The sequence below is a fragment of the Cupressus sempervirens genome, chromosome 6 (assembly GCF_028749045.1).
Source record: "Cupressus sempervirens isolate cs-2001-9-10 chromosome 6, ASM2874904v1, whole genome shotgun sequence".
In the NCBI taxonomy this organism is placed as follows: Eukaryota; Viridiplantae; Streptophyta; class Pinopsida; order Cupressales; family Cupressaceae; genus Cupressus; species Cupressus sempervirens.
In genome coordinates, this window is record NC_143123.1 from 122,549,283 (window position 1) to 122,574,978 (window position 25,696).

Below are 25,696 nucleotides of genomic sequence, written 5' to 3' on the forward strand. Positions count from 1 at the left end.
CTCATCGCTTGATTAGACAACTCAGGGTTGATGACAAGAGGGTAAACATAGTGGTTGAGCACTTTGATGTCACTCGATAGATGTTATCTACACTCAGTTGGAGTACTCTTATGACTGATGAGCAGAATAGTCGAGGATTTTCCATGGCAGATTTCCATATACTTCATAAGGCTATGGGGATATTGAAGCAGGACTTGTACTATCCGTGTTGCGATAGTGCGCTCCCATCTTCAAAGGATAGAGTTACTGACTGTAGGCACCTGACTCAGCAGTTTGGGAGGATTGGTTGGTGGGACTAGCAAATGATCCAGCATTATGTCAAGCAATTTCCAATATGGGCTATCACATCTATATCACAGAGACTTCATCCGGGATCATGGTTACAGGATGATGTGGGTAGTAGCAGACATGATGCTTTGGATGATTATTACTTTCGTGGTGGTATCATAGTGGTTGCAGAGAGATATGGCATGATAAAGGTTTCTAGTTATCCCTGTTTATACCTAATGGATGGGTGCTGGTTCAGATGGTGTTGGAATCCGGGTGTTGTTTTATTTGACGCCTTGTCTCACAAGGATTCCAGTATGTTACCACTTTGGTTGTGGGAACACTCTCATCCAGTGTGGGATCCTGGTATTATCCTATGCAGTGCATTTGATTGGGCCATCCTTGATGTGTTGTATCATTTCACACACCTAGGAGTGTATATCAGAGTGGCGCAACAAGAGTTTGTTCATTGCTTGCGGACAAGCAATCTCCGAGAAGGGAGGTTTGTCATGTCCCCTTTCTAGAGTGGACATCAGAGACGATAGAGTTGGTCTATCATTAGAGTCTCGTAGGTTGGCAATGGTGTTTAGAGACTTAGTCAAGGTATACAGTGTTTGGATCTGGAGTTTCAAAGAGTAGGAGGGAAGTTAAGAGCAGTTCCTTAATTGTAGGAGATTCCTACATTTTAGGAGGTGGAGATGGGTTATGGTCTTGAGTCTCTACAAGATCATTCTATGGTTTCAGTTTCGGGAGATTCGGAGATGTTCCCATTTTTTAGGAGTATCCCTAATTTTGAGGGATGAGATTGTCAATTATTTCAAATTATCCGGCATCAGTCACAGGAGGTGACGAGTTCAGTTTCACCTTGTAGAGGTGTTTTGGCTATCAGTTCGCTATTTGGGAAATATTTTAATATATTTAACTATTCTCCTAAGTTTGCATCTTAATAATTTAAATAAGGCTAAGTTACAGCCATTTTGGAGTAATAAGGAATTTTTTGGCCTCACCTGGGTGAATATCCCTTGGTGTAATAGCTCGTTGGAAAGGTCTTGAACTTTTCTAAATATTTCTCTTTTGACTCAAAGCATTTCAGTGAACAAATTTCTTTCTATTGGGAAAAAGGTCATTTTTTGGATACTTGACCACATTAAAAATGAGAAATATATTATTTTATAACCCAATGCCACATGGGGACACTATTAGGGTTCGAGCTAAGTTTGGTGGGTTATAAGGAGGTAAAGACAAAGTTTGAAGACATTATTGACATATTACATCTTGGATTTGTAATTTGGGCTCTGATTGAGCTTTCAGCACTTGGGACGCCAACCCCACTTGCCTTGCCTATTTGGGATGTAGCCTCCAAAACAGTGGTTTGGATTTGTTGCAATCGGAAGCATCTTGGAGATTGTGCATTGTTTCTTTTGGAGAATGCAGTATTGAGTCAGAGATTTAGCTAGGGTTTGGGTATTCTATCCACGTGTGGGCACTTTGCAACTGTACGGCAGCACCTAGCAGCTATATTTGTAGTTGTACGGCAGCACCTGGCAGCCATATTCCTTCCCACGTACAGCAATAGAGAGTTGGAACCTAGCCGTAGCTTCCTTCTAGGCTCGTATTTCTCCTTCACGCCTTCACGTTGGGTTTATCCTTGGCTGTAATCATCTAGATATTATTGTTAATCTTCATCTAGTTACAAATTACGTTTTATATTCAAAAATTTGCTTGAAGCAAAATTGCTTTGATTTTATTTGGAATATATTTTCAGAACTGGTTCATGTTATTGTACTTATGTTATTACTTATTGAAAAATCATCAAAAACATAAAACAATCAAACTCTTCTGCGACTTCCATCTAGTTTTGCAAGAAAATTTTAATAAACAAGGAAAACAAATTTAAAAATAATAAAATTACAGCAGATCAGCAAAAGAGATCCATCAGGGGTCTTTCATTGATTCACTTCGCACCGTTCAATACTATTGTGATGTGGTAAAGGGTTTTCGATAGGGTGTGTAGGAGGTGTTGGCTATGAATTCCTTTTTCTTTGGGACCCTACTTTGGTCATGATTCATAGATGAATTAAGGAATTTGGTTGACCTCTTGTGCAAGGGGATTATTTTAAATAGGCACATGGACTTTATCTTTAACTAAAATTCTAATATGGCCCTGATTTTGTAAAAGGTTGTTTTCGAAGAGGAGAGATTGGGATCTCACAACTCATTGTACTTTAAAGCAATGATCTCAAAGCCTTGTATATTGTCTAGTAACTTTCATTCAAGATGTTTCTCTTTGAGTGTGGTTACCTCAAAAACTTCTCTTAAACAATTTGAGGCTATGGTCTTTGCTCTCAACAGAGCTTTCCAATTGTGGCTCTTAAATGAGGGTTGAACGAACACTAGGGAGCAAGATTACATCAAGAAGATGTTGGTAGAGAAAATTCTCCGTCTCTGTTGAGAACGAAATGTGTGTACTTAGGTCATATTGTTTTAATACAGGAAAGGTGATGCAAAGTCTCTTGGTCACACATTGTGAAGGGAAACTAGTGACTACAAGTCAACATACCTTGCCTATGATCTGGAAAAGCTCAAAGCATAGAACCAAATTGGTGTGCACTTTAGAGCTCTAGAACCCTCGTCTTAGCCTATTGTTCATGGAGTTAAAGAAAGAATAGATTCAACGAAACTACAGATTGTGGAATATACAAAAAAATCTCACATGGTCTAATTTAGAAAGAATGGCATTCAATGAAACTGTAGTAACCCTGACCTGGTTATAACTTTAACAACATCAATATCTTTTACTAAATCAATAGCTGGTATTTTGTCTAACACACAATAAACAACTGACATCTTCTTTAGTCCAAATCTTGATTAGTCTACAACAGAAATTAAGTCAATTCTTTCCTAGCTGTCCCATTCCATGCACTAAGTTTGAAATGAAAATTTAAAGATTTTGGCATCAATACAAGAAATGACCTCATTAGATATTAAGTGAATCACTAGCAGAACAATTCTGAAATTGAACACAATTGCAATCTTTACTTAATAATTCTAGAAACTTCTACATGAAAATCACAAGCAAGTTAGAACCTGTACAGCCAAGCTAGCAATCGAATTGCAGCAGGCATTTCTCCATAGGCAAACTTGATTGCAACCTTCAGCAGGCCCAATATTGCCGATATGTATGTTGCTTGATCACCCAGCTATGAATTGTTCGATCAAAGGCTCTTAATTTTCCTCACACAGCTAGCAGCAAGTATGCACGCTGACTGACCAACATGCAGTTCTGATATAGACAAATCGCAGGTCACAAATAGACCCTTTCCTTGCAACTGCAGCCCTCTATGATTGACTACATTGCCCAAAAATAAATGCAGCCCAGAATTTGGACATAAGTCCCGAAAGGCAATTAGCAAGCCTTGTATCATGCACATTGGGCCTTGGAAAAGATATCAGCAGCTCCAGGTGTAGACGCAGGTCTCATAAGTTGCAACCTTTAATTATGAGCTGCCAGCCCTCAGGAAAAAAGTCACACAACTTTCTTATGCCAAGCACAATCACAATGAATGCAAAAACGCTGCCAAAGAGTGGATGACAGTCCAGATTTGATTTCCCAAACCTCAACACGATTTACAAATGCAATCTCAGAAAAACTCTCAGAGCTCATTGATTTCTTCCAAGCGCAGTAATACAGAAATGGAAGATTAAAATAATTTTCTTGGCATAAATCCATTTCTCATGCACAGAATAAACTGTAGAGAAGTGATATCAAAATTACACAAACTCACAGCACCAATGATATTCTCCAAAGGAAGAGTAGAACAGAAATGGAGATTCAACTCAAATTCCAAGTATAATTAAATCACTATACCTCAGTAGTTATCCAATACGCTTCTCAGCTTAAAACACTTTTACCTCAGCAAGGGCATTAAAAATCAAAACTTCAGAAAAGCCACAAAGGCAATAAAAGCAAATAAATATCCAAGCATACTTTTCTCAATGAATGAGCTCATATTTATAATGCCTTTGTTGACAAAAGTTTCCAAAAGAACTCAACTTGTGAAACTGTGAAAGTTTCCCAAAAGAACTCAACTCTTGAAACTTTCCAACTTAACTCTTTTGGCAACATTTAATACTTGACTTAGGCATAATATTAATGAAATAAATGGCCCCTTCTAATGATAACTCAATCTTCAACTTAAGTGAAATTATAAAGTTAAAATAAGTTTATAAATAGCCATTTAATTATTTAATAATAATTTGGCCACCAAAAATATAATAACTCCCAAAATACTCATCATTTAAATATGTCGTCTGAAATAAGAGTCATATCTATTATTTCTCCATGTGACCAAATGCACTTTCCAAAAACAGAAAGGGTCCATCTCGATCAACCCCAACTTACCACAAATAGTAAGTACACAAAACTAAGCCCAAACGAAGTCCAATCTAAGCCAACCAAAGACCAACCTATAGCTTACTGAAATGTGGAGAAGATAAGACCCTCCCAAGCCAAGCCACTACTATAGAAGACCCTCTATCCACAATAATTAGCCTTCGAGAATCACAATAATAGGCTAATCCCTGAAACTCTGATGCCGACAAAATTGGGGACATTACAGAAACTATAAATTGTGGAAATCTAACATTGTTAAAAGGTGTATTAGTGTAACAGCCTACAAAATTTATAGTGGGAAAGACTTGAAGCATGATGCAATAGTGTTTTACAAGGGAGTGTGCCCTTATGGAAACCACAGCTAAGTTATCCAAGAAGAAGCATGTTAAGACCTTTGTATTAGCTCTCTGATTGATTTTACACTCTGTTATTAATTTGCTGAGCTTTCCAAAAGAAATAAAAATCTCTTAAATGCATATTGATGCTTTGATAACCAAGATCATTAACTGAGGATCAATATACAATTCCATCCATCAATTAATCTTTTATAGATTCATCTGATTTTTGTGTTAATTTTTTCCAGCTTACAAATGGCCCTAGGGGAAAACAATAATATCAAATTTCTACCTGACTTCATAGCTGCATGAGTGCCTTTGATTTTAGGAACATTTAGAAATCCAGCTGAACATCCTATTAGCGCTCCTCCAGGAAAAACAGCCTTTGGAATTGACTGCAATCATAAATATAGATATTTCAGATTAAAGAGAAAACAGATGAACCCTTGGTGGAACAACAAATTTTTTAATTCCAAGTGTATCCTGACCGACACTACCTGATACCCGCCTTCATTCAAGCTACGAGCACCGTACTGAACAACTTTTCCTCCTTCCAATACTGGCTTGATGACAGGATGCTGCTTAAATTTCTGCAAACCCCATATAATGAATTGAACCAAAGGTTCCAATATATTTCAACAATCTAAACACCAAAACCACATCAACCATGCCATAAAGTTGATTTTAAGAACCAAATGAACTCATTTGTATTACCTTAAGACAAATGTTAGTTCAAAATGTTACTTCTTACGAATTTGCATTACAAAATAATTAAGACATATAATATAAGAAAGTATTGCAAAGACAGAGAACAAGATTATCCTCTTAAGTTACTACAAAACAGTTTAAGAAAATTGTATATCAAGATTGGACTAGACTGAATTAAAGTACTTTACAGAAATTTAAGTTTAAAAGAACTTGAATTTAGCATAAGAGTCTGTACGGAAAGTATTTGATTATTCAATAAACAAAGTCTTATTCATAAACCAGCACTGCTTTTCAATAAATACCTGTATAAGAATTTAATCCTGCATCTTTTTCCTAGGACTTGGCTACTCCTTATTATAAAGAAATTAAATTGTAGAGGAAAAGAACAAAACTTCTAATTTTTCAAATTAAATGTCTCAAACATAATTACCAATAATATGCAAACTTAGTTTTGGACAAGCATGTGTGACTCCTCATTAAGTGCTGTAGTGAGGAATGAAAATATTTCATAATGCAAGTTGCCCATCATTATCATCTAAGGGTCTTCACTAGATGTTGTGGTATTTTTATAAAGTTAGCCACAAGTATTATAGATTTATTATAAGCATATAATGGCAGAGTTGTATTAATATAAGATCATATCCATTGTAATAACACAAGGATATAGAATGAAAAAGTTGCAATGTGTAAACATAGGATTTTTATTGAACATATAGTTTATTTTTATTTTTGTGATTTCTGAAGCAAACAAAAACAAAAACAGAAAACCAAAATAGAAACTAATGATGATCACAACTTACCAAACCCTTATAACACTAGTATTCAAATTCAAATACATCAGAAACATTACATTTGAAATGTCAATGCCAACTTCACTTAATATTCCACTGTTGGTTTATGGCTGATTATTTATGACAGCAAATATGAAACCCTAGGATGTCAAATTACTCAGATCTGAACTGGAACGGAAATAGGAACCTTCCGGAAAATGATAATTATTCAATCACAGCTGCTAGGATCAATTGCAGTTGCTGGTAATGATGCTGGATACATAAAATCAAAAATCAAAATTGATGATGCATTCACAAGATCCGTACATCTGTATGGACAGCTGATCCAAATGAAACAATCCAAATCAAACCTCAAACCATCTGAAATAACTAATATGTAATGTCCCCTTTTTTAGCATTCATAGCATGATGTTGTCGTTAGCCTATTTCCCCACGGTCCCGTAGGCTAACTAGGACATTAAAGAGACTTAGAGGCCATTTGGCTTAGATAGTTTCAGCTGCAGGTCTTTTTGAGGGGTTTTGAGGCAACTTTGGGCATACTTACTATTTATAGTAAGTCATCTTGGGCATGGGCGGACATCCAGTGGCAACGGTATGTCGATGGTAATTGTTTAAAATCGACAAGAAGACTTGTTTATCACTGATAAGATTTGTTATGCATTGATAAAGCTATTTTATAAAGTTAAATTTAAATATTTAACTTTATTAATGCATAGACTATAGTTTGTGGAAAATATTTAAGTTAAAAGAGTTAAAATTTCTTTGATATTTCCAAGCATGGTTAAAAGAAGCTCTTCCATTTCTTTTATAGTGTTCTCACAAGGGCTCCATCCTTCGTTTTCTCAATGTGAGATAAAACATAACTCCCTTTATGTAACAAAGGGGACTCTTTTAACTTAAATATTTAAGTTAAAAGGTCCCCTTTATTTTACAACACATTGGAGACATAAGTTATATAAAGGGAGTTATGTTTTATCTCACATTGAGAAAACGAAGCATGGAGCCCTTGTGAGAACACTATAAAAGAAATGGAAGAGCTTCTTTTAACCATGCTTGGAAATATCAAAGAAATTGGAAATTTTTTTGGAGATTATGTCTCAATAGTTTGAAGGACGAAATCCCTTCAAGCTGGAAATCTTGACGCCATTGAAAGATATGGTCTTGAGATTTAACATGGTAGCAATCCGAAAAAGCAGATACGAAAAAGCAGTCCAAAAAAGTGGAACCGAAAAAGCAGTCCGTAAAAGCAGTTCAAAAAGCAGATCTGAAAAAGCAGTTCGAAAAAGCAAATCGGAAAAGCAAAGCAAAAGGGGCAGCATTGAAGGAAATTATTACAGCCATCTACAACCAAGTTCTCTTGTTAGTATTGTTTTTAGGGTATTATAAGTTTCAGTTGTAAGTGTGCATTATACCAGCATTATCATTTTGTAATCCATGTAAATGCCAAAAGTCTTGGCCATATTTCATGAGCATCGTATTTGAAATTTCATTGCAATTAAGAAGATAATAGTTGCTGGTGTCATTTAAGCAATTCAATATCATTATTTATCAGCTAGTTAGTTTGCATACCAACTGTTTGTAAAAATGCCAGTTGGCTGTAGGTATTCATTTCTCATGCGTAGATCATATATATGCACTGAATATTGTCAAAATTAGTAGCACACTCATGTTAGGTCATTGTGTAGTCCATTTGGAGTCTTCTAGCACAAGATTCTCATTGATGCAAATTGAAGAAAGAGTCATTTAAAGCCAGTTAAAATACTATATCAGTCATACGTCCCTTGCATGTGAATTGTTTGATGAAATTCCTTGAGCTTTCATCAGCATTTTTGAGAGCAGATTTGAGGTGGGTCATTACATAATAAATGTTGCTAACCTGACCCTAAAAACCTTAAGTTTATGTTCCAAGATGCCGTAAGGAGCTTTGGAGGGATGGTACAACTATAGCTAGGTGTAAGGCAGCTGCAGCAGATAATACCCTAGAATTTATGATATTTAGTGTAAGCAAAATTGCTGCTAAACCGCCAATATGTGGCACTCAACATAACCCTTGAAAAATCAACAATAAGGCTGAGAACTAATTCTAGCAATCAGCATTCTGCCTCAGAAGCATCACAATTGCTCTCAAATCTCATCATCCCAATACTGAAATATTGAATAAAATACCCAAACTCAGCTTTCATCCCCAAATCCTACAATAGAAGTCCAAGGAAATTTTCTTTCTCCAAGATCTCCAAATAACAAGGGGTTTTCATGCTCTTATGCAAAATTCATAGTTAAGACTTTGGGAATTGAATGGCGAAATGATGACTAGATGATGCTAAAATGAAAACCAAGCACCTCCCTTGTGTATCACTCTAAAATGGGCCTATGATTCCAATTTCATTGAGTATTTGAAAAATCTGTTTGTTTTTTTATTTAAGTGTTTAAAAGTGCATCTTATCTTAATACTGATGTGAGAAACACTTGTTATTTTTATAATAATGGTATCAAGTTGCAACACAATAATGGGTTGAGCATAGATATATTTGAATCATCATCATGTGTTGATTGGCAAGAAGAAAGGTGATAGGTGGAACTCATTCACATTAAGATGGTTGATGACTTCTAGCAATGATGCGTGAAGAGAAACCTTGCTTTGCTTTGATATGATGGGAAAATCTGCTCTAGGCAAGGTGAAGGAGAAGAAACTAAGGAAGCAGCAAGTTTACAACCTGAAATGTCACTAGAAAATTACACAACTTGATAACAAGGTACCTGCCCAAAAAGGGAACCATGGCCATCATTATGATTTGGAAAGAAAGATACGTAAGCTCAACATACCCTACTATGATGGTTCAGGTAAAAGCATAGCATGAGCATGGCTGAAAAAGGTTGATACATACTTTGAGGTCAACCCCATGTGAGAAGAAGCTATAAAATATGTCGTCATAGACCTATATGGAAATGCACACAAATATTGGTATCATGGCATCATTACCTTGGGTCATGCACAAAACTTCATATGTAGAATTCACAAAGCGATTGCTAAAAAGGTTTGACAAGAAGGATCCAGAAATATATTTAAGAAAGCCATAATTGAAACAAAGGGGGAAGATTGATGGCTACATCATGGAACTCCAATGACTATTAGTGTTAGTCATGGACATATTTGAGAAAAGATTGATCATCTTATTTATGGATGGTCTAATGGATCCATTAGAAGGGTGGGTAAAACCTCTCAGAGCACCACCAAAGGGGTCATTGAATCTAGTAGATCAGGCACATCCACCTCTACAAAGTGAGGGCCTAAGTATAAATAAAATGGATGAAGAAACCCAACAAGACTTGTGGAGGATGTTATGCTTTACATGCAAAGAGGCATGGGAGCTAGGACATCAATCCATGGGCAAGGGGAAAATTCATTATATCAAAATAATACCCAACAATGTATGGGAAGAAGAGAATGATCAAAGCAATGGATGGAGTGAGTCAGGGGATGAGGTCAGCAAGCCTTCAATTCAAAAGAAGATTCGCACCTTTGTCGTCATGATTACCTTGCAAGGACATAACATAAAAAATATCATCAATAGAAGGGCCACCCATAAATTTAGAAACTTGGCATCATAGTTGAAAAACTCACCAAGACCTGGAAACAAATTGGCAAAAAACTCAGTAGCTTGAGAAATTTTCTTAAGTCGATTGTAAAAGTTTTTTTTCTTTTAATAAGCAATGAGAAGATACATCCAATGAGTCAGTAAATGATTACACAAAAGAAACAGGTTGAACCTGTTGGTTCCCAAAACCGCAGATTGGAATCCTACGAGCCTTGCATGCTCGATGCTGGGATATCCAACTGGTTAAGGCCAACTTGATGAGACCAATCGACGTGAGTTAAATCTCCTGTGCTTCCAGCTTTACAAAACCAAGGTGGGTGTACCTAATCCTGGACAACAACCTTATATCCAAGATGCTTAAAGCAGATCAGTTAAAACACAAATGTGATGAAAGCTTTCAAAACGAAAAGAATTATAGAAAGCTTTAAGATTGCGAATTACGAATTAAGAATAAAAGTAAATAATTGTAAATGTTTTTTTAATAAGAGTGATTATTACAGATGATTGCAACAAATGAATATGTTAATTCTTCAATGGAAAGAAATGAAACAGTTGTCAGCATACGCATTATGAATCAGGAGTAAAAGACCAATGCTTAATTAAATGGGCAATCAGAGTCAACATTATAAGTTGAAACGTACAACTTTATAAAGTTTAATATATTTTAACTATAAACAATTTTAATAATTCAAACGCGATGGATCGATTATATAAACGCAATTTAAACTAGTCTAAAATGCACTTTAACTTCTGCGGAGACAAATTAGACATAAATACGAAAATAATTAAATATTTCACAACATTTATATTTATCAAATTTAAAATGCAATAATGACCCAGTCCACTTATCCAAATATTAAAATATTTATAGAAAATTAATAAAAAACATTTACAAAGGACACAACTTAATAATAATTTAAAACTCTGAAATATAAAATAAATAATTATGCCAAAAATAAATCACAATAAAGACACTCCTTACAGATGATCAATCTATTGCAAATTTCAATTCTAGACTTGCATATAAATTTGCTCGATAATCCAAAATCCAGAAGCTTTGTTCAATTGCTCATTTCTCCTTCAATAAAAGAATATAATACATCATAGAGCATGTAAAATTTTAAAAATAATGAATATTGTCATAAGTCTCCCTTTGGTTTTTCTTTTACATCTCATATTTATAAGTTTTAGAAGGGTGTATTTAACCATCACACCTCTTCATAACTAATAACCACCAATATTAAATATTAAATACTTAATGTAATCTTGACCTAATATGATCAATAGTTTGGTGTATTATATTTTACGATGCCTGAAGTTTTAACTCTTCCACTCCATATTTACAAGTGCCTTTAAATCCTTACATTTGTATAAAAGACTAGGTTTTTGAGTATAGCCATTAGTTCGAAAGGAAACAGAAGACATCCTTGTGAGATATTCGAATTCCTGATTTGGAATAAGGCGTTAATAGATATCTTCTGCACTGTAATAACCCCAACAGGTTATAACTTCTTCAAACACCAAAAATCTTTATACTTTAGTTGTTTGACATTTCGTCAAACACTTTGCAAGCAAGCTCTGATACCACTGTAATGACCCTCCTCAAATCTGCCCTCAAAAATGCTGATGAAAGCTCAAGGAATTTCATCAAACAATTCACATGCAAGGGACGTATGACTGATATAGTATTTCAGCTAGCTTCAAATGACTTTTTTTTCAATTTGCATTAATAAGAATCTTGTGCTAGAAGACTACAATGGACTACACGATGACCTAACATGAGTGTGCTACTAATTTTGACAATATTTAGTGCATATATATGATCTAAGCATGAGAAATGAACACCTACAGCCAACTGGCATTTTTACAAACAGTTGGTATGCAAACTAACTAGCTGATAAATAATGATATTAAATTGCTTAAATGGCACCAGCAACTATTATCTTCTTAATTGCAATGAAAATTACAATGCTCATGAAATATAGCCAAGACTTTGGCATTTACATGGATTACAAAATGATAATGCTGGTATAATGCACACTTACAGCTGAAAACTTATAACACCCTAAAAAACAATACTAACAAAGAACCTGGTTGTAGATGGCTGTAATAATTTTCTTCTATGCTACCCCTTCTACTTTGCTTTTTTCAAACTGCTTTTTCGGTTCCGCTTTTTTCGCTTGCTTTTTCCATTTCGCTTTTTCCGCCTACTTTTTCAGTTCCGCTTTTTCCGCTTGCTTTTTCGATTCCGCTTTTTCCGCCTGCTTTTTTGGACTACTTTTTCGTTTCTGCTTTTTCGGATTGCTACCCTGTTGAATTTCAAGACCATATCTTTCAATGGCGTCAAGATTTTCAGCTTGAAGGGATTTCGTTCTTCAAACTATTGAGACATAACCTCCATAAAATTCTCCAATTTCTTTGATATTTCCAACCATGCTTAAAAGAAGCTCTTCCATTTTTTTTATAGTGTTCTCACAAGAGCTCCATCCTTCGTTTTCTCAATGTGGGATAAAACATAACTCCCTTTATGTAACTTATGTCTCCAATGTGTTATAAAATAAAGGGGACTCTTTTAATTTAAATATTTCCCACAAACTATAGTCTATGCATTAATAAAGTTAAATATTTAAATTTAACTTTATAAAATAGCTTTATCAATGCAAAACAAATCTTATCAATGATAAACAAGTCTTCTTGCCAATTTTAAACAATTACCATCGACATACCATTGTCACTGGATGTCCACCCATGCCCAAGATGACTTACTATAAATAGTAAGTATGCCCAAAGTTGCCTCAAAACCCCTCAGAAAGACCTACAACTGAAACTATCTAGGCCAAATGGCCTCTAAGCCCCTTTAATGTCCTAGTTAGCCTATGGGACCATGGAGAAATAGGCTAACGAAAACATCATGCTATGAATGCTAAAAAGGGGACATTACAGTCCGCCCTTTCCAAAATTGCTTGTCCCCAAGCAATGGCCGAACAACAACCCAATCAATCCACCTGGATCCCAAATGTAGTCATGAACTATACTGTTGTTAGTCAACATAGGCTCTTGCAACAACCTCTGAAAATTAACCAAGAGGAATCCATAATCAAATTGGCAAATACAACTCACCCAAACTCCAAAGTTATGAACCCATGAGAAACAGGCTCTCGAAATATCAAAACCCAAGTAGAGTAGATAACCCAAACTGCCAACACAGTAAATACCATCAACGCATCCCACTGGTCTATATGGAATGTACAATCCAACTCTGCAACAATGGTGACCACTCCCACATGAAACTGCACCAAATACAAAGAATCCACACACTGTACATCTACTGCAGTTAACACAACTCTGTAGATTACGGGCCACTGTCTCATAACCATAACTCTCATGCGCCGCTGATGGTGAAAAGACATCACAAGATAAACAGCAAGAAATGGAACCCAAACCAAATCTGCCTGCCACCAACTCCTCAACACAAGGATCAAATGCTAACTGATGTACATACCCTGCAGTATAATGCTGATAAAAAGAACTAACCCCAGTCAACAGCTCACCATGAACAAGTGATACAACCCACTGTGACTGATCACCAGCTAAGTCAGGAGATGTCATTACCAAAGGAGTAGAATCAATAACAACAACCGCTGAAGCATCACTCCCAAACTCTTGCTCTATGTAATGTATTATCAAGCTATCAACCGCAAAACCTATTGCCATGTCATGCCCATCACAACTCTCATCCTGTGGCGTCAAACCATCCCATAACTGATGACAAGCACTAGGAATCAAAGTATATCTCCATATTATCATCTCATCAACATGGTCACCAAAGGTAAATTGATGAGCATACCTCACAGTGTAATGCCGATAGAATGCGCCAATCTTAGTCAGTGGCTCAGACTGCAACCTAGATGAAACTAACTGCAATCAATCACTAACCAAGCTGGAACTGATTACTACCTTCGAAGACATTGCCAAGGGAGTAGTATCACTAGCAGGAACCATGCCAACTGCCAGCTCACCAACATCACACATGATCTTTGATACAACATCTCTAGTCTCCGTGCCATTAGTACTAGAGGCCACCACCATGTCAGGCATACCACAACAATCTGCTATAGCACCCAACTCAACTGAACCTGACTCTAGTAGGAACGGAACTGATATGCCAATGTTAGTATCAAGGGTGGATGCATACCCATCTCCACTGTCTTTGACAATCTCGACCATGGACATCCTCGGATCACCAGACACCAGAGCTTGTGACTGTACAGAATCTGGTAAAGACTGCAGTCACTCTAACTCCACGGTCACCTTAGCCAAATGAAATTGTGACTCCTCGAAAGCCAACCGTGTACTCTCAAGAATCTCAAAAGTCACCTCGAGCTGCTGACTAAGCTCACTCACCTCATCTTCCTTGGCCAATAATGCTTCGTATGCTGTACTCCCCCACTCCATAAGATAATCTCTGTCGGCTACCAACTGCATATAATTCTGTCTCAGAATCCGAATAGCCTCCCATAAAGAGTGGATCTCTGTCAAGGAAAGATAACTGCCTCCCTGCTCATCACTAGCAGGAGAACCCCATCCATAAACTGCTAACAACTGACGAGCAGCATCGAAATGCTCGCAAGAAATAGAAATGTCTCGCTCGCAAACTCTCAACTGACTAGACACATGATTGTGCCGATTGGTCGCACTCCTATACTCTATCCCTGGTACACTGTCCAAAGGAGTAACCTTAGAATAGCTATCATCTGTAATACTCAGATCCTGGGACTCTTCTGTAAACTCTGTCATATCTGAGAGATCATTAACCCATTCCAACAAGAATGATCGCCTGGATATATGAACAATGCCCAACACAGGTGTGTAAAAACTAAATCCAACAACACACAAGCTGCTAGCATGGATGAGAACTACACCTGGCAAGCTACTAATCAAGTCCATGATGGTGCAATAGATACTACTACCAAAGAATGATAAATATCTCCGGTCAAAACGATCCCAAGTACTAAGATAAGGATCCCAACATCTAATCCATGAACGGAAACCAACTGGCAATTCAAGTAAACTTCTCACCTGAGTAATGTGAACAATACCAACTGACTTCACGCACCTGTCTACAGTCTTTGAATCTGGAGTGTGAATGCTAGACGTACTCATATCATCATCAATATGTGACCCGACTGTAAAAGGAAACTGAGTCCCTGCCATATGCGCTAACTCCCAAATTGAACTCACCTCAAGACAACGCTCGTCCACATGTCTCTCAAAATCCTGGAGAGCCAACTGAGTACACACCAAGGAATTCCGAGTATCCTCCAACTCATGAAAAAACCGGTCAACCTCCTTCTCCTCCTTCTTCACTGCATCTAAATAGATCCTTGCAAGATTAAGGATATGATTGCGATCTGAAAGTAGGTGTATGTAACTTAACTTCATTGTCTCCATGCCTTCCTTGATCTGTTGTAAGTCGTCACAACAAGAACCTGTTGTGACTCCTTTCTGTCTCTCTTGCAGTTGAATCATCCAAATGTGATTCTCAATCAATCCATGTATCCTGTCATGATGAGATAAAGCCGTGACAATATTCTTGTCCCTTGTCTTCAGCTGGCTTGCCAAACCAAGCAAAGAGCTACTAGCCTCTATCTCATGTGAAGAAGCATCCAACTGTGCCTGGTACTCTTTCTCAGCAAAGTCATGAATGCTCACTTTCTGATCAACTGTACTATCCTCAAACATGACAATATCCTCAACTGCAGTAACTTCATCCAGCCCAACTGTACTGGAATCACTATCTGTGTCAATCATGCAATCTGGTGTGCCTGTGATATCACCTTTTGATGCAACTAGCTCAACTTGCACAACATCTTTAACCCCTTCTGCTTGTGAAGATGATGCAGATAAACCATTACCTGAAGATGTGCTAATGTTTCCCTGTATTGAATCAGCATGTCTGTTAAACTCCTCATAGAAGTTTCTGCCTGTCATAGGGAAGGTACGATCCTTAGGCCTATCAAAACGTTCAATCAGTCTCTCCTTAAACTCCACATAGAAGGTAATGTGTGCATGACCCATAGTGACCATACCATGATGCCACCATTCGTGTGCTAACCCATCCAGGTGAATTGCTGCATACTTAATAGCTTCTTCCTCAGGCATAGTGTTCATTTGAAAATATGTGTCAAGCTTTTGAACCCAAGCTCTTGCTGTAGACTTCCCCAAGCCATCATAATATGGTAACTGAAGTTTCCCTACTTTCTTCTGTAGCTCATAGCTTCGGTTCCTGTCATGTCCACGTGGCATATGCTTCATCCGCACATCTATATACTCCCTAAGGGTAATTGCAGCTATAAAATCTGGACCTCCCGCTTCCCAATCTCTCCTCAACTGGTCCTGTATATCAGTGATATGGGGCTCTGGTACGGGCTGCTCTGGAGCTCTAGGAGGAAATGTTGGAACCATGGGCCTCGAACTCACTGTCCTAGTTTGCTGGGGTGCATGACTGAAATTGTTCCCAATTTGTTCGCCTCCATTCTGTGCCCCATCCTGATTATTAGCATTCTGATTATTACCATTCTGATTATTTCCTCCAACCACATTAGCATTCGACCCCATTTGACGAGCCATCCTGTGTATCATAAGCTCAAATCTCTGACTCTATTCCTGTGCTCTTTGCTCTGCTGATCGCTGTCCCTGTGCTAAGGTGTCTAATAACTGTAGGAATCTTTCCTTTCCCTGATCTGGACCGACATTCATTTTGTCAAACATTTTTCTCTCTATCTGGCTATTCCAAATTCCCTATAAGACCTCCACAGGATAGCAAGACTTATAGCTCTGATACCACTGTAATGACCCCAACAGGTTATAACTTCTTCAAACACCAAAAATCTTTATACTTCAGTTGTTTGACATTTCGTCAAACAATTTGCAAGCAAGCTCTGATACCACTGTAATACCCCAACAAGTTATAACTTCTTCAAACACCAAAAATCTTTATACTTCAGTTGTTTGACGTTTCGTCAAACACTTTGCAAGCAAGCTCTGATACCACTGTAATGACCCTCCTCAAATTTGCCCTCAAAAATGCTGATGAAAGCTCAAGGAATTTCATCAAACAATTCACATGCAAGGGACGTATGACTGATATAGTATTTCAGCTAGCTTCAAATGACTTTTTTTTCAATTTGCATTAAAGAAAATCTTGTGCTAGAAGACTACAATGGACTACACGATGACCTAACATGAGTGTGCTCCTAATTTTGACAATATTTAGTGCATATATATGATCTAAGCATGAGAAATGAACACCTACAGCCAACTGGCATTTTTACAAACAGTTGGTATGCAAACTAACTAGCTGATAAATAATGATATTAAATTGCTTAAATGGCACCAGTAACTATTATCTTCTTAATTGCAATGAAAATTACAATGCTCATGAAATATGGCCAAGACTTTGGCATTTACATGGATTACAAAATGATAATGCTGGTATAATGCACACTTACAGCTGAAAGCTTATAACACCCTAAAAAACAATACTAACAAAGAACCTGGTTGTAGATGGCTGTAATAATTTTCTTCTATGCTGCCCCTTCTACTTTGCTTTTTTCAAACTGCTTTTTCGGTTCCTCTTTTTCCGCTTGCTTTTTCAATTTCGTTTTTTTCGCTTGCTTTTTCAGTTCCGCTTTTTCCGCTTGCTTTTTCGATTCCGCTTTTTCGACCTACTTTTTCGATTCCGCTTTTTCGGACTGCTTTTTCGTTTCTGCTTTTTCGGATTGCTACCCTGTTGAATCTCAAGACCATATCTTTCAATGGCGTCAAGATTTTCAGCTTGAAGGGATTTCGTCCTTCAAACTATTGAGACATAACCTCCAGAAAATTCTCCAATTTCTTTGATATTTCCAACCATGCTTAAAAGAAGCTCTTCCATTTCTTTTATAGTGTTCTCACAAGAGCTCCATCCTTCGTTTTCTCAATGTAGGATAAAACATAACTCCCTTTATGTAACTTATGTCTCCAATGTGTTATAAAATAAAGGGGACTCTTTTAATTTAAATATTTCCCACAAATTATAGTCTATGCATTAATAAAGTTAAATATTTAAATTTAACTTTATAAAATAGCTTTATCAATGCAAAACAAATCGTATCAATGATAAACAAGTCTTCTTGCCGATTTTAAACAATTACCATCGACATACCGTTGCCACTGGATGTCCACCCATGCCCAAGATGACTAACTATAAATAGTAAGTATGCCCAAAGTTGCCTCAAAACCCCTCAGAAAGACCTGCGACTGAAACTATCTAGGCCAAATGGCCTCTAAGCCCCTTTAATGTCCTAGTTAGCCTACGGGACCGTGGGGAAATAGGCTAACGACAACATCATGCTATGAATGCTAAAAAGGGGACATTACATGCACTTAGCGTATTTGCTCCTCTTCCGCTGGATCTCATCTTTTCCTATTCTTCACCTCGAGGATATTTGATCAAAAATCTCCACTATCTAGCATACTCCTTCTAGACAGGCATCCAAGATCTATTTCTCTATTGATTTTTCATTGCATCCGCTGGCCTTTGCTTTTTCCATTTTGCGTCATCTCTTTGCCTTCATTTTCATTTCCGTGATGAAGGAAATCATTGGGTTTTTTGCACAGACTGATTCCCTTCGAGCCAAGCCTTTCTCCTCGTGACCAAGGTAACAGCTGTCATCATACGCATTGTCCTTCTTCGGTGAGATGTATGTGCTTATCTGTACATTGCTGATAGTTCACATATTCCTGTGGCTTTCTTCAGGATATTATGTTTGTTCAAACATTGTTCCTTTCTCTCAGCCCCCATTTGTGACCCGACATTTATACTTCGATGAGTCCTCTTTTCCGGCAAGATATTTTGCCCTTTCTGCTGAAGCAATGAAAACAACTCCCTCTTGCACTTCAAATCAACTCCCTTGTAGTTTGGAATAGCTCACGAACTCTTGTAGGACCTTGGCCAACTTTGTATCTAATACCTATGGAGTCGATAATTTTTACTTCCACTAATGGAACTCTGGCTTCCACAGCAATTGCTAGCACTAAGGGCTGTTTATGTGTTTCATGATCACCCAAAATAAGAATACCCTGAGGTGCTCTAGCTCCCATCTCTTGGAAATGTTTTGGATTTTTCAAGAAAGCTACTACCTCGATGATTTCATCTTTCATGGCATCAATTCCAGCCAAGTCCCTCAATTTTGTGGGGGGGTTCCTTATTCTCTTCAACCTGCTGTTGCTTTTTTAAACCTTTTTTCTGTGTGCATTCACCATTTGATAATCTTCCTCTCTATGAGAAACTCTGTAATCTTATTGAATATCTTTGTGCACATAACTGGTCTCTCATTTTCCCCTTTAGAGCCTGGAGCAACATTAAAAACAAATCAGACATTAACAACCATATAAGACTTGAATTGATGGTTGACAGTAAAAAATTTAGGCGTCCTTATAGGTAATGCTCCAAAGTTTAACAGAACAGTGGTCGCTTCCACTAGCTAGCTTCGTTGGGTCTGTATGAGAAAAATCCTCAAACCATGCACGCTTTTGATGCTCCTTAAACTGTGCAATTGATTGGCCAATACTAGCATCCCAGAGCTGAACAAAACCATCATAATCAGTTGATGAAATTGTTGTCAATCAGGATTTGAGCCTTAAGCGAGATGTAGAATCAAGCTATCCTGTGAAACAATGGAAACTCTCTCGGGTGGTGGGTTGTCCTAAAACGAGAGAAGAATCTCCAAAAGCTAGGCTGGTTCCTAAGTTGTGATCACCTAATCCTAAAACATACTCGAGATAAGGGTAAGAATTGAAAGAATGAATGATAAAAACTAATCTAAGTGAGGTGATACACCAATGGTTGTGAATGTAATTTTGATTACTTCAGCACAAACTACGAAAAGACAATTGATTTACAATATCAGACAATCACGTAATCACAAAAGTGTTTCTATGTAAGGATTGGGATCTCCTGCTTTGAAAGGGATACCTAAGTTTCGCCAATTTTCTGCAAGAAAACAATAATCACAAACATAGACCTGCAATCACATGTATCACGATTTAAATCTGCAGCTAGGAATGTAACTATAATGAAGGCGAACACAACATTAAAGCAAGGAGTTCACAAAATTGCACAAGAATCTATAATAAGGAACCGTTGTATCTCTATAATCAATGCTGAAAAATCTCTGTCACAAGTGCCCTTACAATCAACTCAAAATCTGCTATGCGCAAAAATCTGAATCCGAAAGAAGGTCCCCATAATGAGGTGAAAATACAATATATAGAAAAATAACCCTAACTCAGATTCCAAAATCATGCCTAGGAAAAATCACCAAAAAATGATGAAAACTATGATGGAGCCTCTGAAAACTGCACTCAACCACCTGCCCAACTGATGGATAACTCAAAACTACCTCCAGCTCTCCAAAATCATGTACAAAAAGATCAAACTCGGATGCACTAAGTAACCCACAAAAATAGCATGTGAAAATGCTCCAAATTATGCAATATATGCATAAAATAAGCCTTCAATTTGAACTGCATGTATAATTGATCTCAACCGCCCCATAGGATGCTAAAAATATCATCAAATGACTCACAAACCTGCATGTGGAACTGGAACTGAACCTAGCCTCAATGAGTACCCCCTATTAACTGAATGCCCCCTTGTTCCAAAAATAGCGTTCCCATTTTCTCTCCTTGCATTTAGGCGTTTAAAACTTCTTTTAATTCCCTTTAATTAATTAATAAAATTAAAGTTCTTATAATTACAACCTTTTAATTTATTAATTTTACAAAAAAAAATTATTTTATTTTATTTTATTATATTTAATTAATATTGACGTGTTTTAATATTATTAATTTTGAAAACACATCAATATTATTAAATATAACAAAGGGAATATTAAATATATATTACAAGTATCATATATATTAAATAAATAAATAGTCATAATTTATTTAATATATATAATATTTTTAGTATATATATTAACTAATCTTCATTTGTTAATAAATCTATTATATGCATTGAATAAATGACATGGGCATAATGCATATAATAATTTATACAAAATAAATATGGAGTTAACAAATGTCTAAGCTCGGACCCGAAATCCTTATGCAATATTGCAAAGGGCAAAAATGAAATAACGCCCAAGGCAAAGAGTAAACGATCTTTGTCTTCATTTTTCACTTCTTTTAGCTCATGTATGGATGGAGAGTGCTTGAAGATTGTGGTGAAACCCTAGCTGTATGGGGATATTTTCTCTGCGTTCTCCTCCCTTATTGGTTTCAAGCTGCGGATTTTGTGCTTATTTGCTGAGAGAGGCTATTTTTGTTAGCCATAGACGTATTTCTTTGGCAGCGAATACTGATCTCTGTATTTGTTCTTGGGCTCGAGTTGTTGGTTGATACTGGGCAGCGTTGAAATGCCATATCTCTGGTATTTGGCCACGGGTTCTTGTGGTATTTACTGAGGATATTATATTCTTGCTTTGCTAGGCGTTGGTATCTTGCTCTGAGATCCCAGCTATGGATTTTGGATGCCATTTTTCAAAATGGGTTTCATCTTGGAGCTTTGGACAGCGATTTTGCTTGCAAATCTGAGCATATTTCTCTTGAGATATCATGGGTTTTTGCTAGATCTGAGCATTAATATGCATTTGTTGGACTTTCTGTTTCATGGCCGTGCATAGCTTCTTCATTCCCTTTGGCTCCTTCTTCATTTGAGCTGTAAGTACTTCTCTCATTGTTGACTTTATAAAATGAAAAAAAGATGAGATATTACCATTAAATCTGTATATGGGTTTGCATATTTTTTACTGATTGTTTGTTGGACGATCTGTAGCATCATATTGTGCCTTTACATATTTTGTTCAAACTTTGCAAAAAACATTTTTAAAAACGTGGCACTATTTGGTAAAAAACGTGCTTCTTTCTCTGCATAGAAAATGATTTTATCTCTACTAATAGTATTGGGTTTATTGGTGAATACTTTTGTTTGAATATCATAGCACAAAAAACGTGTTGTCTTCTCTGTAGAATGTGTTGAAATACTTGTTTGAAAAAACACATAAATGTTTGCAAATACACTTACGATTTTCAGAATAAATGAATGTATTTCTTTCCCTTGTAATAATACATATATCATGACTCTTCTTGGCATAAAAATAAGGTTCAAACCCTTATCTGTTGATATCCACCATTCTGATAAAAGAATATTCAGCATATACACTTCCATTTTAGCAGCATTTTGTAACTTTCATTGCATTCTGTAGTTTGAAATCATTGATATGAAATTTTGCTCCTTCTGTTCTGAGCTTTTGATAATTATTGAAGCATTTATTTTCCTCAGCATATTGATCCATCACTTATGGGGTTCGAACAGGGGTTCGTGACTCCCATAGGTCATATGAAGCTCATAGTCTTTTAGCACTTTTCTCTTTCTTTTATTCAGGATGTGTATATGTATTCCTGTCATGCTTTGAGATAAGTGTTGATTTCATCATTGCTTAGTCTTTGTATGCTGATACACATTCCAGCATGTAGCATTGGTTTCACTTTATCACCACGTATGTCTTGAAAGTTGCAATGGCTGATAAGGTTCCTGTTATGCTGCAACTAAAAATCTTTTTCAATTACTATTGTTGCTGATACACATTTCAGCGCACTGTTTCGTTCTTTCATAGATTAGATCATCATTTGATGAACATGAAGCACATAAATAAGATGAATATCATGAAATTTTTGCCTTTGTATTTTGCTCATAGAAGTTTGATTTTCCTGTAGCAGATTTCCTTTCTTTCCCTCTTGATCTGGCACTGATAATTAATTCTGATTTACCTTGTGACTGATTGAACCTGTACTTTCTCAATATATGCTGAAATATACTTGCAGAAATAATTGAAACTCCTTTAGCCTAAGACTGCCAACTTAACATGTCCTCCATGATTCGACCGGAAGGTTCCATACCTGAAACTTATGTATGCTCCTTCGACAGTCTCCTCTCGTTCTTTGCATTTGCCACTATATGATTTAACCAAAAAGTTTCATGCTTGTAACTTATGCACGCCCTTCCTATGATCTCCTCAAAGTCTTCAATCAACTACATTGGTTTAACCGGAAGGTCCCATACCTAAAACTTATGCATGCCCCCTCAACAGTCTCCCCAATATCTTTAGTCTTTGCCCAAACAAGCTTAGCCAAAAGGCTTCACGCATGTAACTTACGCATGATCCTTCTATAGCCTCAAGTCTTCATACCTGTATCTGCACATGGAACAAACTCATTAGTAAAAACATGTTTCATCTTCTTCGAATTGTTCTTGCCTTCTTGCTTTTTAGCATAGTTATCTGGATAACCGCTTTGTATAAACAGCAGAGTATAGATGATAGGAAAGTTTTCCATTGTTCAGTTCATATGAACTAACCCATTTCTTTATTCATTTTTTGCAGGTTTTACTCCCAAATGGAGATACGGGATCAGCCGTTCAGCGTTCAATGCAACAACTTTCCATTCAGGCAATGGATGCCTTTCCTTTCTATCTCTTTTTCACTACTTTTCTGTTTGTACAATGTGCTTAATTCAGATATTTATGTTAGGAGCTGAGAGCACGAGTAATATCTGAATGCATTGTATTCAAGTACTGTGTAAACATGAACACTTTGTAAAATATTTTTGAATACTTGAATAAAAAGTTTTTTTTTTGGTACTTGTATCCTGAAAAAGTGATCAATTCTCCTTTTTTATGCTCCCTGTACTTTGCTTACTGCATTCTTTTCGTTCTGTACTGTATACTCTCAACAGCTAAACACACTTAGTTAGCAGATAGAACATAATTAGTTTAGCGTAAAACATGACAATTTAAGAGGCATGTTAAATTGGTAACAGAAATATGGCTTTTTATGTAACTGTTCCAGCAGATACTACTAAGCTTCAATTTGCTTGCAGTCTCAACAGCAGAATAATGAATATCTACATTCTCATTCAAAACTGCATCACAGCCAAAGATCTTGATCTTCTTTGACACCCCAGCAGTTGCAAAGAACTCATGATCGTGATCAAAGCCCACAGACCACACCACATTTTCTGTATTAAGTAGGTCTCCATGTCACAAAGCCGCCTACACTTCAAATCGACTATAATGAGCATACTTACATACAGTATCAAAGAAACATCCAAGACGATCCACACAATCATTTCCATCACCTTCTAGTACGAGATCATCCGTATTCAGTGTGTTGATGCTAAAGCTTTTATTTGGAATACTTTGCCCATTAGAGTCTAACTCAGTAGGCTCAATTTTACCTCGCACTGAAAAATAAACTTGTTCTAAATGCTTGAAATTCTTTATCAACTCTGCAACTTTGTAATTCATTTGACCTATTAGGAATTGCCTCCAAATAAGAACCCCTCATCTTCTGTTCCACCTCTAAATGAACAAGATCGCAGAGTTGCTCTGCATCTTCTTCATCAACTGTAACAGCAGCTTGTCTCTCACTTAATGCATCCTGGGCTTCATTAAGGAATTCGGACTGAATTATCTCTTTAGCCTTTGGTCTTGAAGCAGGATCAGGGTGTAGCAACCAAAGACAAATGCATCTCAAGAAAAATGCCCAAAATTTCTGGGTTCCATCAGAACCCTTGGAGTGAAAGTTGGTATCATAGGTCTACAATTTCTAATAGGAGTCTAATAGTCTAGTGGCATGTCGCCGATCTGCAATGAAGAATAATCAGACTTCGATCTGAATTAGTCAAGGATATGATAATTACTCAATCTAAGCAAGAGGAACATGAAAATGACAATAATCAGAAGTAGAATCTGCAAGTGCTCATTCACAATATACTTGCATCCAGTACAATCTGATATAGATAATAATCTATCTTCAATAAGATCATGTACTTATAATACATAGAGTTTCAATTAGATACAAATGTGATGATTGCTTTCCAAAAACATATGAAATAGTGATTTGACTAAATACAAATAATATATATGTATGTCAGTTCATGCAGTGGATTGATATACATGTCCACATGCATATGATCAAATCAGTCATCATTCCTATATCTGACTAAAGCTATTTATTCAACAAATAGTCTCCACCAATCACCTACAACTATGAGGGATACATTACAATCTTGCTTCTCTCAAATTGCCTTCTCCCAAAAAATTATAGATTTGGACTGACATATTCGCTCTGCTATATTGGTATATTCTAGGGGCAAATCATTAAAATGAACCAAATATTCTATGATGCTTTTATTTCTCAATCTTCTATCCTATACAACCATAATAACCTCAAGTACTGAAATGAATTTTTCTTTCTCATTCAATGGTGGTAACTTGGGAGAGAGTGAACTATGTCGCCCGAGTGCCTTTTTTAGACAAAACATGAGCACATTGCAAATCTCAACATACTCAACCAAAATTGTACCTCAAATGCAAAGTCTTGCTAGGCTCTTCCAATTCCAATTCATACACAAGCCTCTCCTATCCTCCTGAGTCCTCACAACCTTTATAGCCCATAGATCCATGGCTTCCTATTCTCTGCTCCACTCTTCTTCAAGGAC

The 25,696-nt window shown here is 36.7% G+C and overlaps 1 protein-coding gene across 3 annotated transcripts in view; it reads right to left on the reverse strand.

The window, feature by feature from the left end:
- ETFQO (electron-transfer flavoprotein:ubiquinone oxidoreductase) overlaps positions 1 to 25,696 on the reverse strand; it is a 234,742-nt gene that overhangs the window by 88,227 nt on the left and 120,819 nt on the right. For all 3 annotated transcript variants that reach the window (XM_089787027.1, XM_089787028.1, XM_089787029.1), the window contains exons 10-11: positions 5,493 to 5,585; positions 5,288 to 5,390 (exon numbers count right to left, since the gene is read on the reverse strand). In XM_089787027.1, coding sequence (XP_089643153.1) covers positions 5,288 to 5,390; positions 5,493 to 5,585 — 196 coding nt within the window. The remainder of the gene's footprint in view (positions 1 to 5,287; positions 5,391 to 5,492; positions 5,586 to 25,696) is intronic.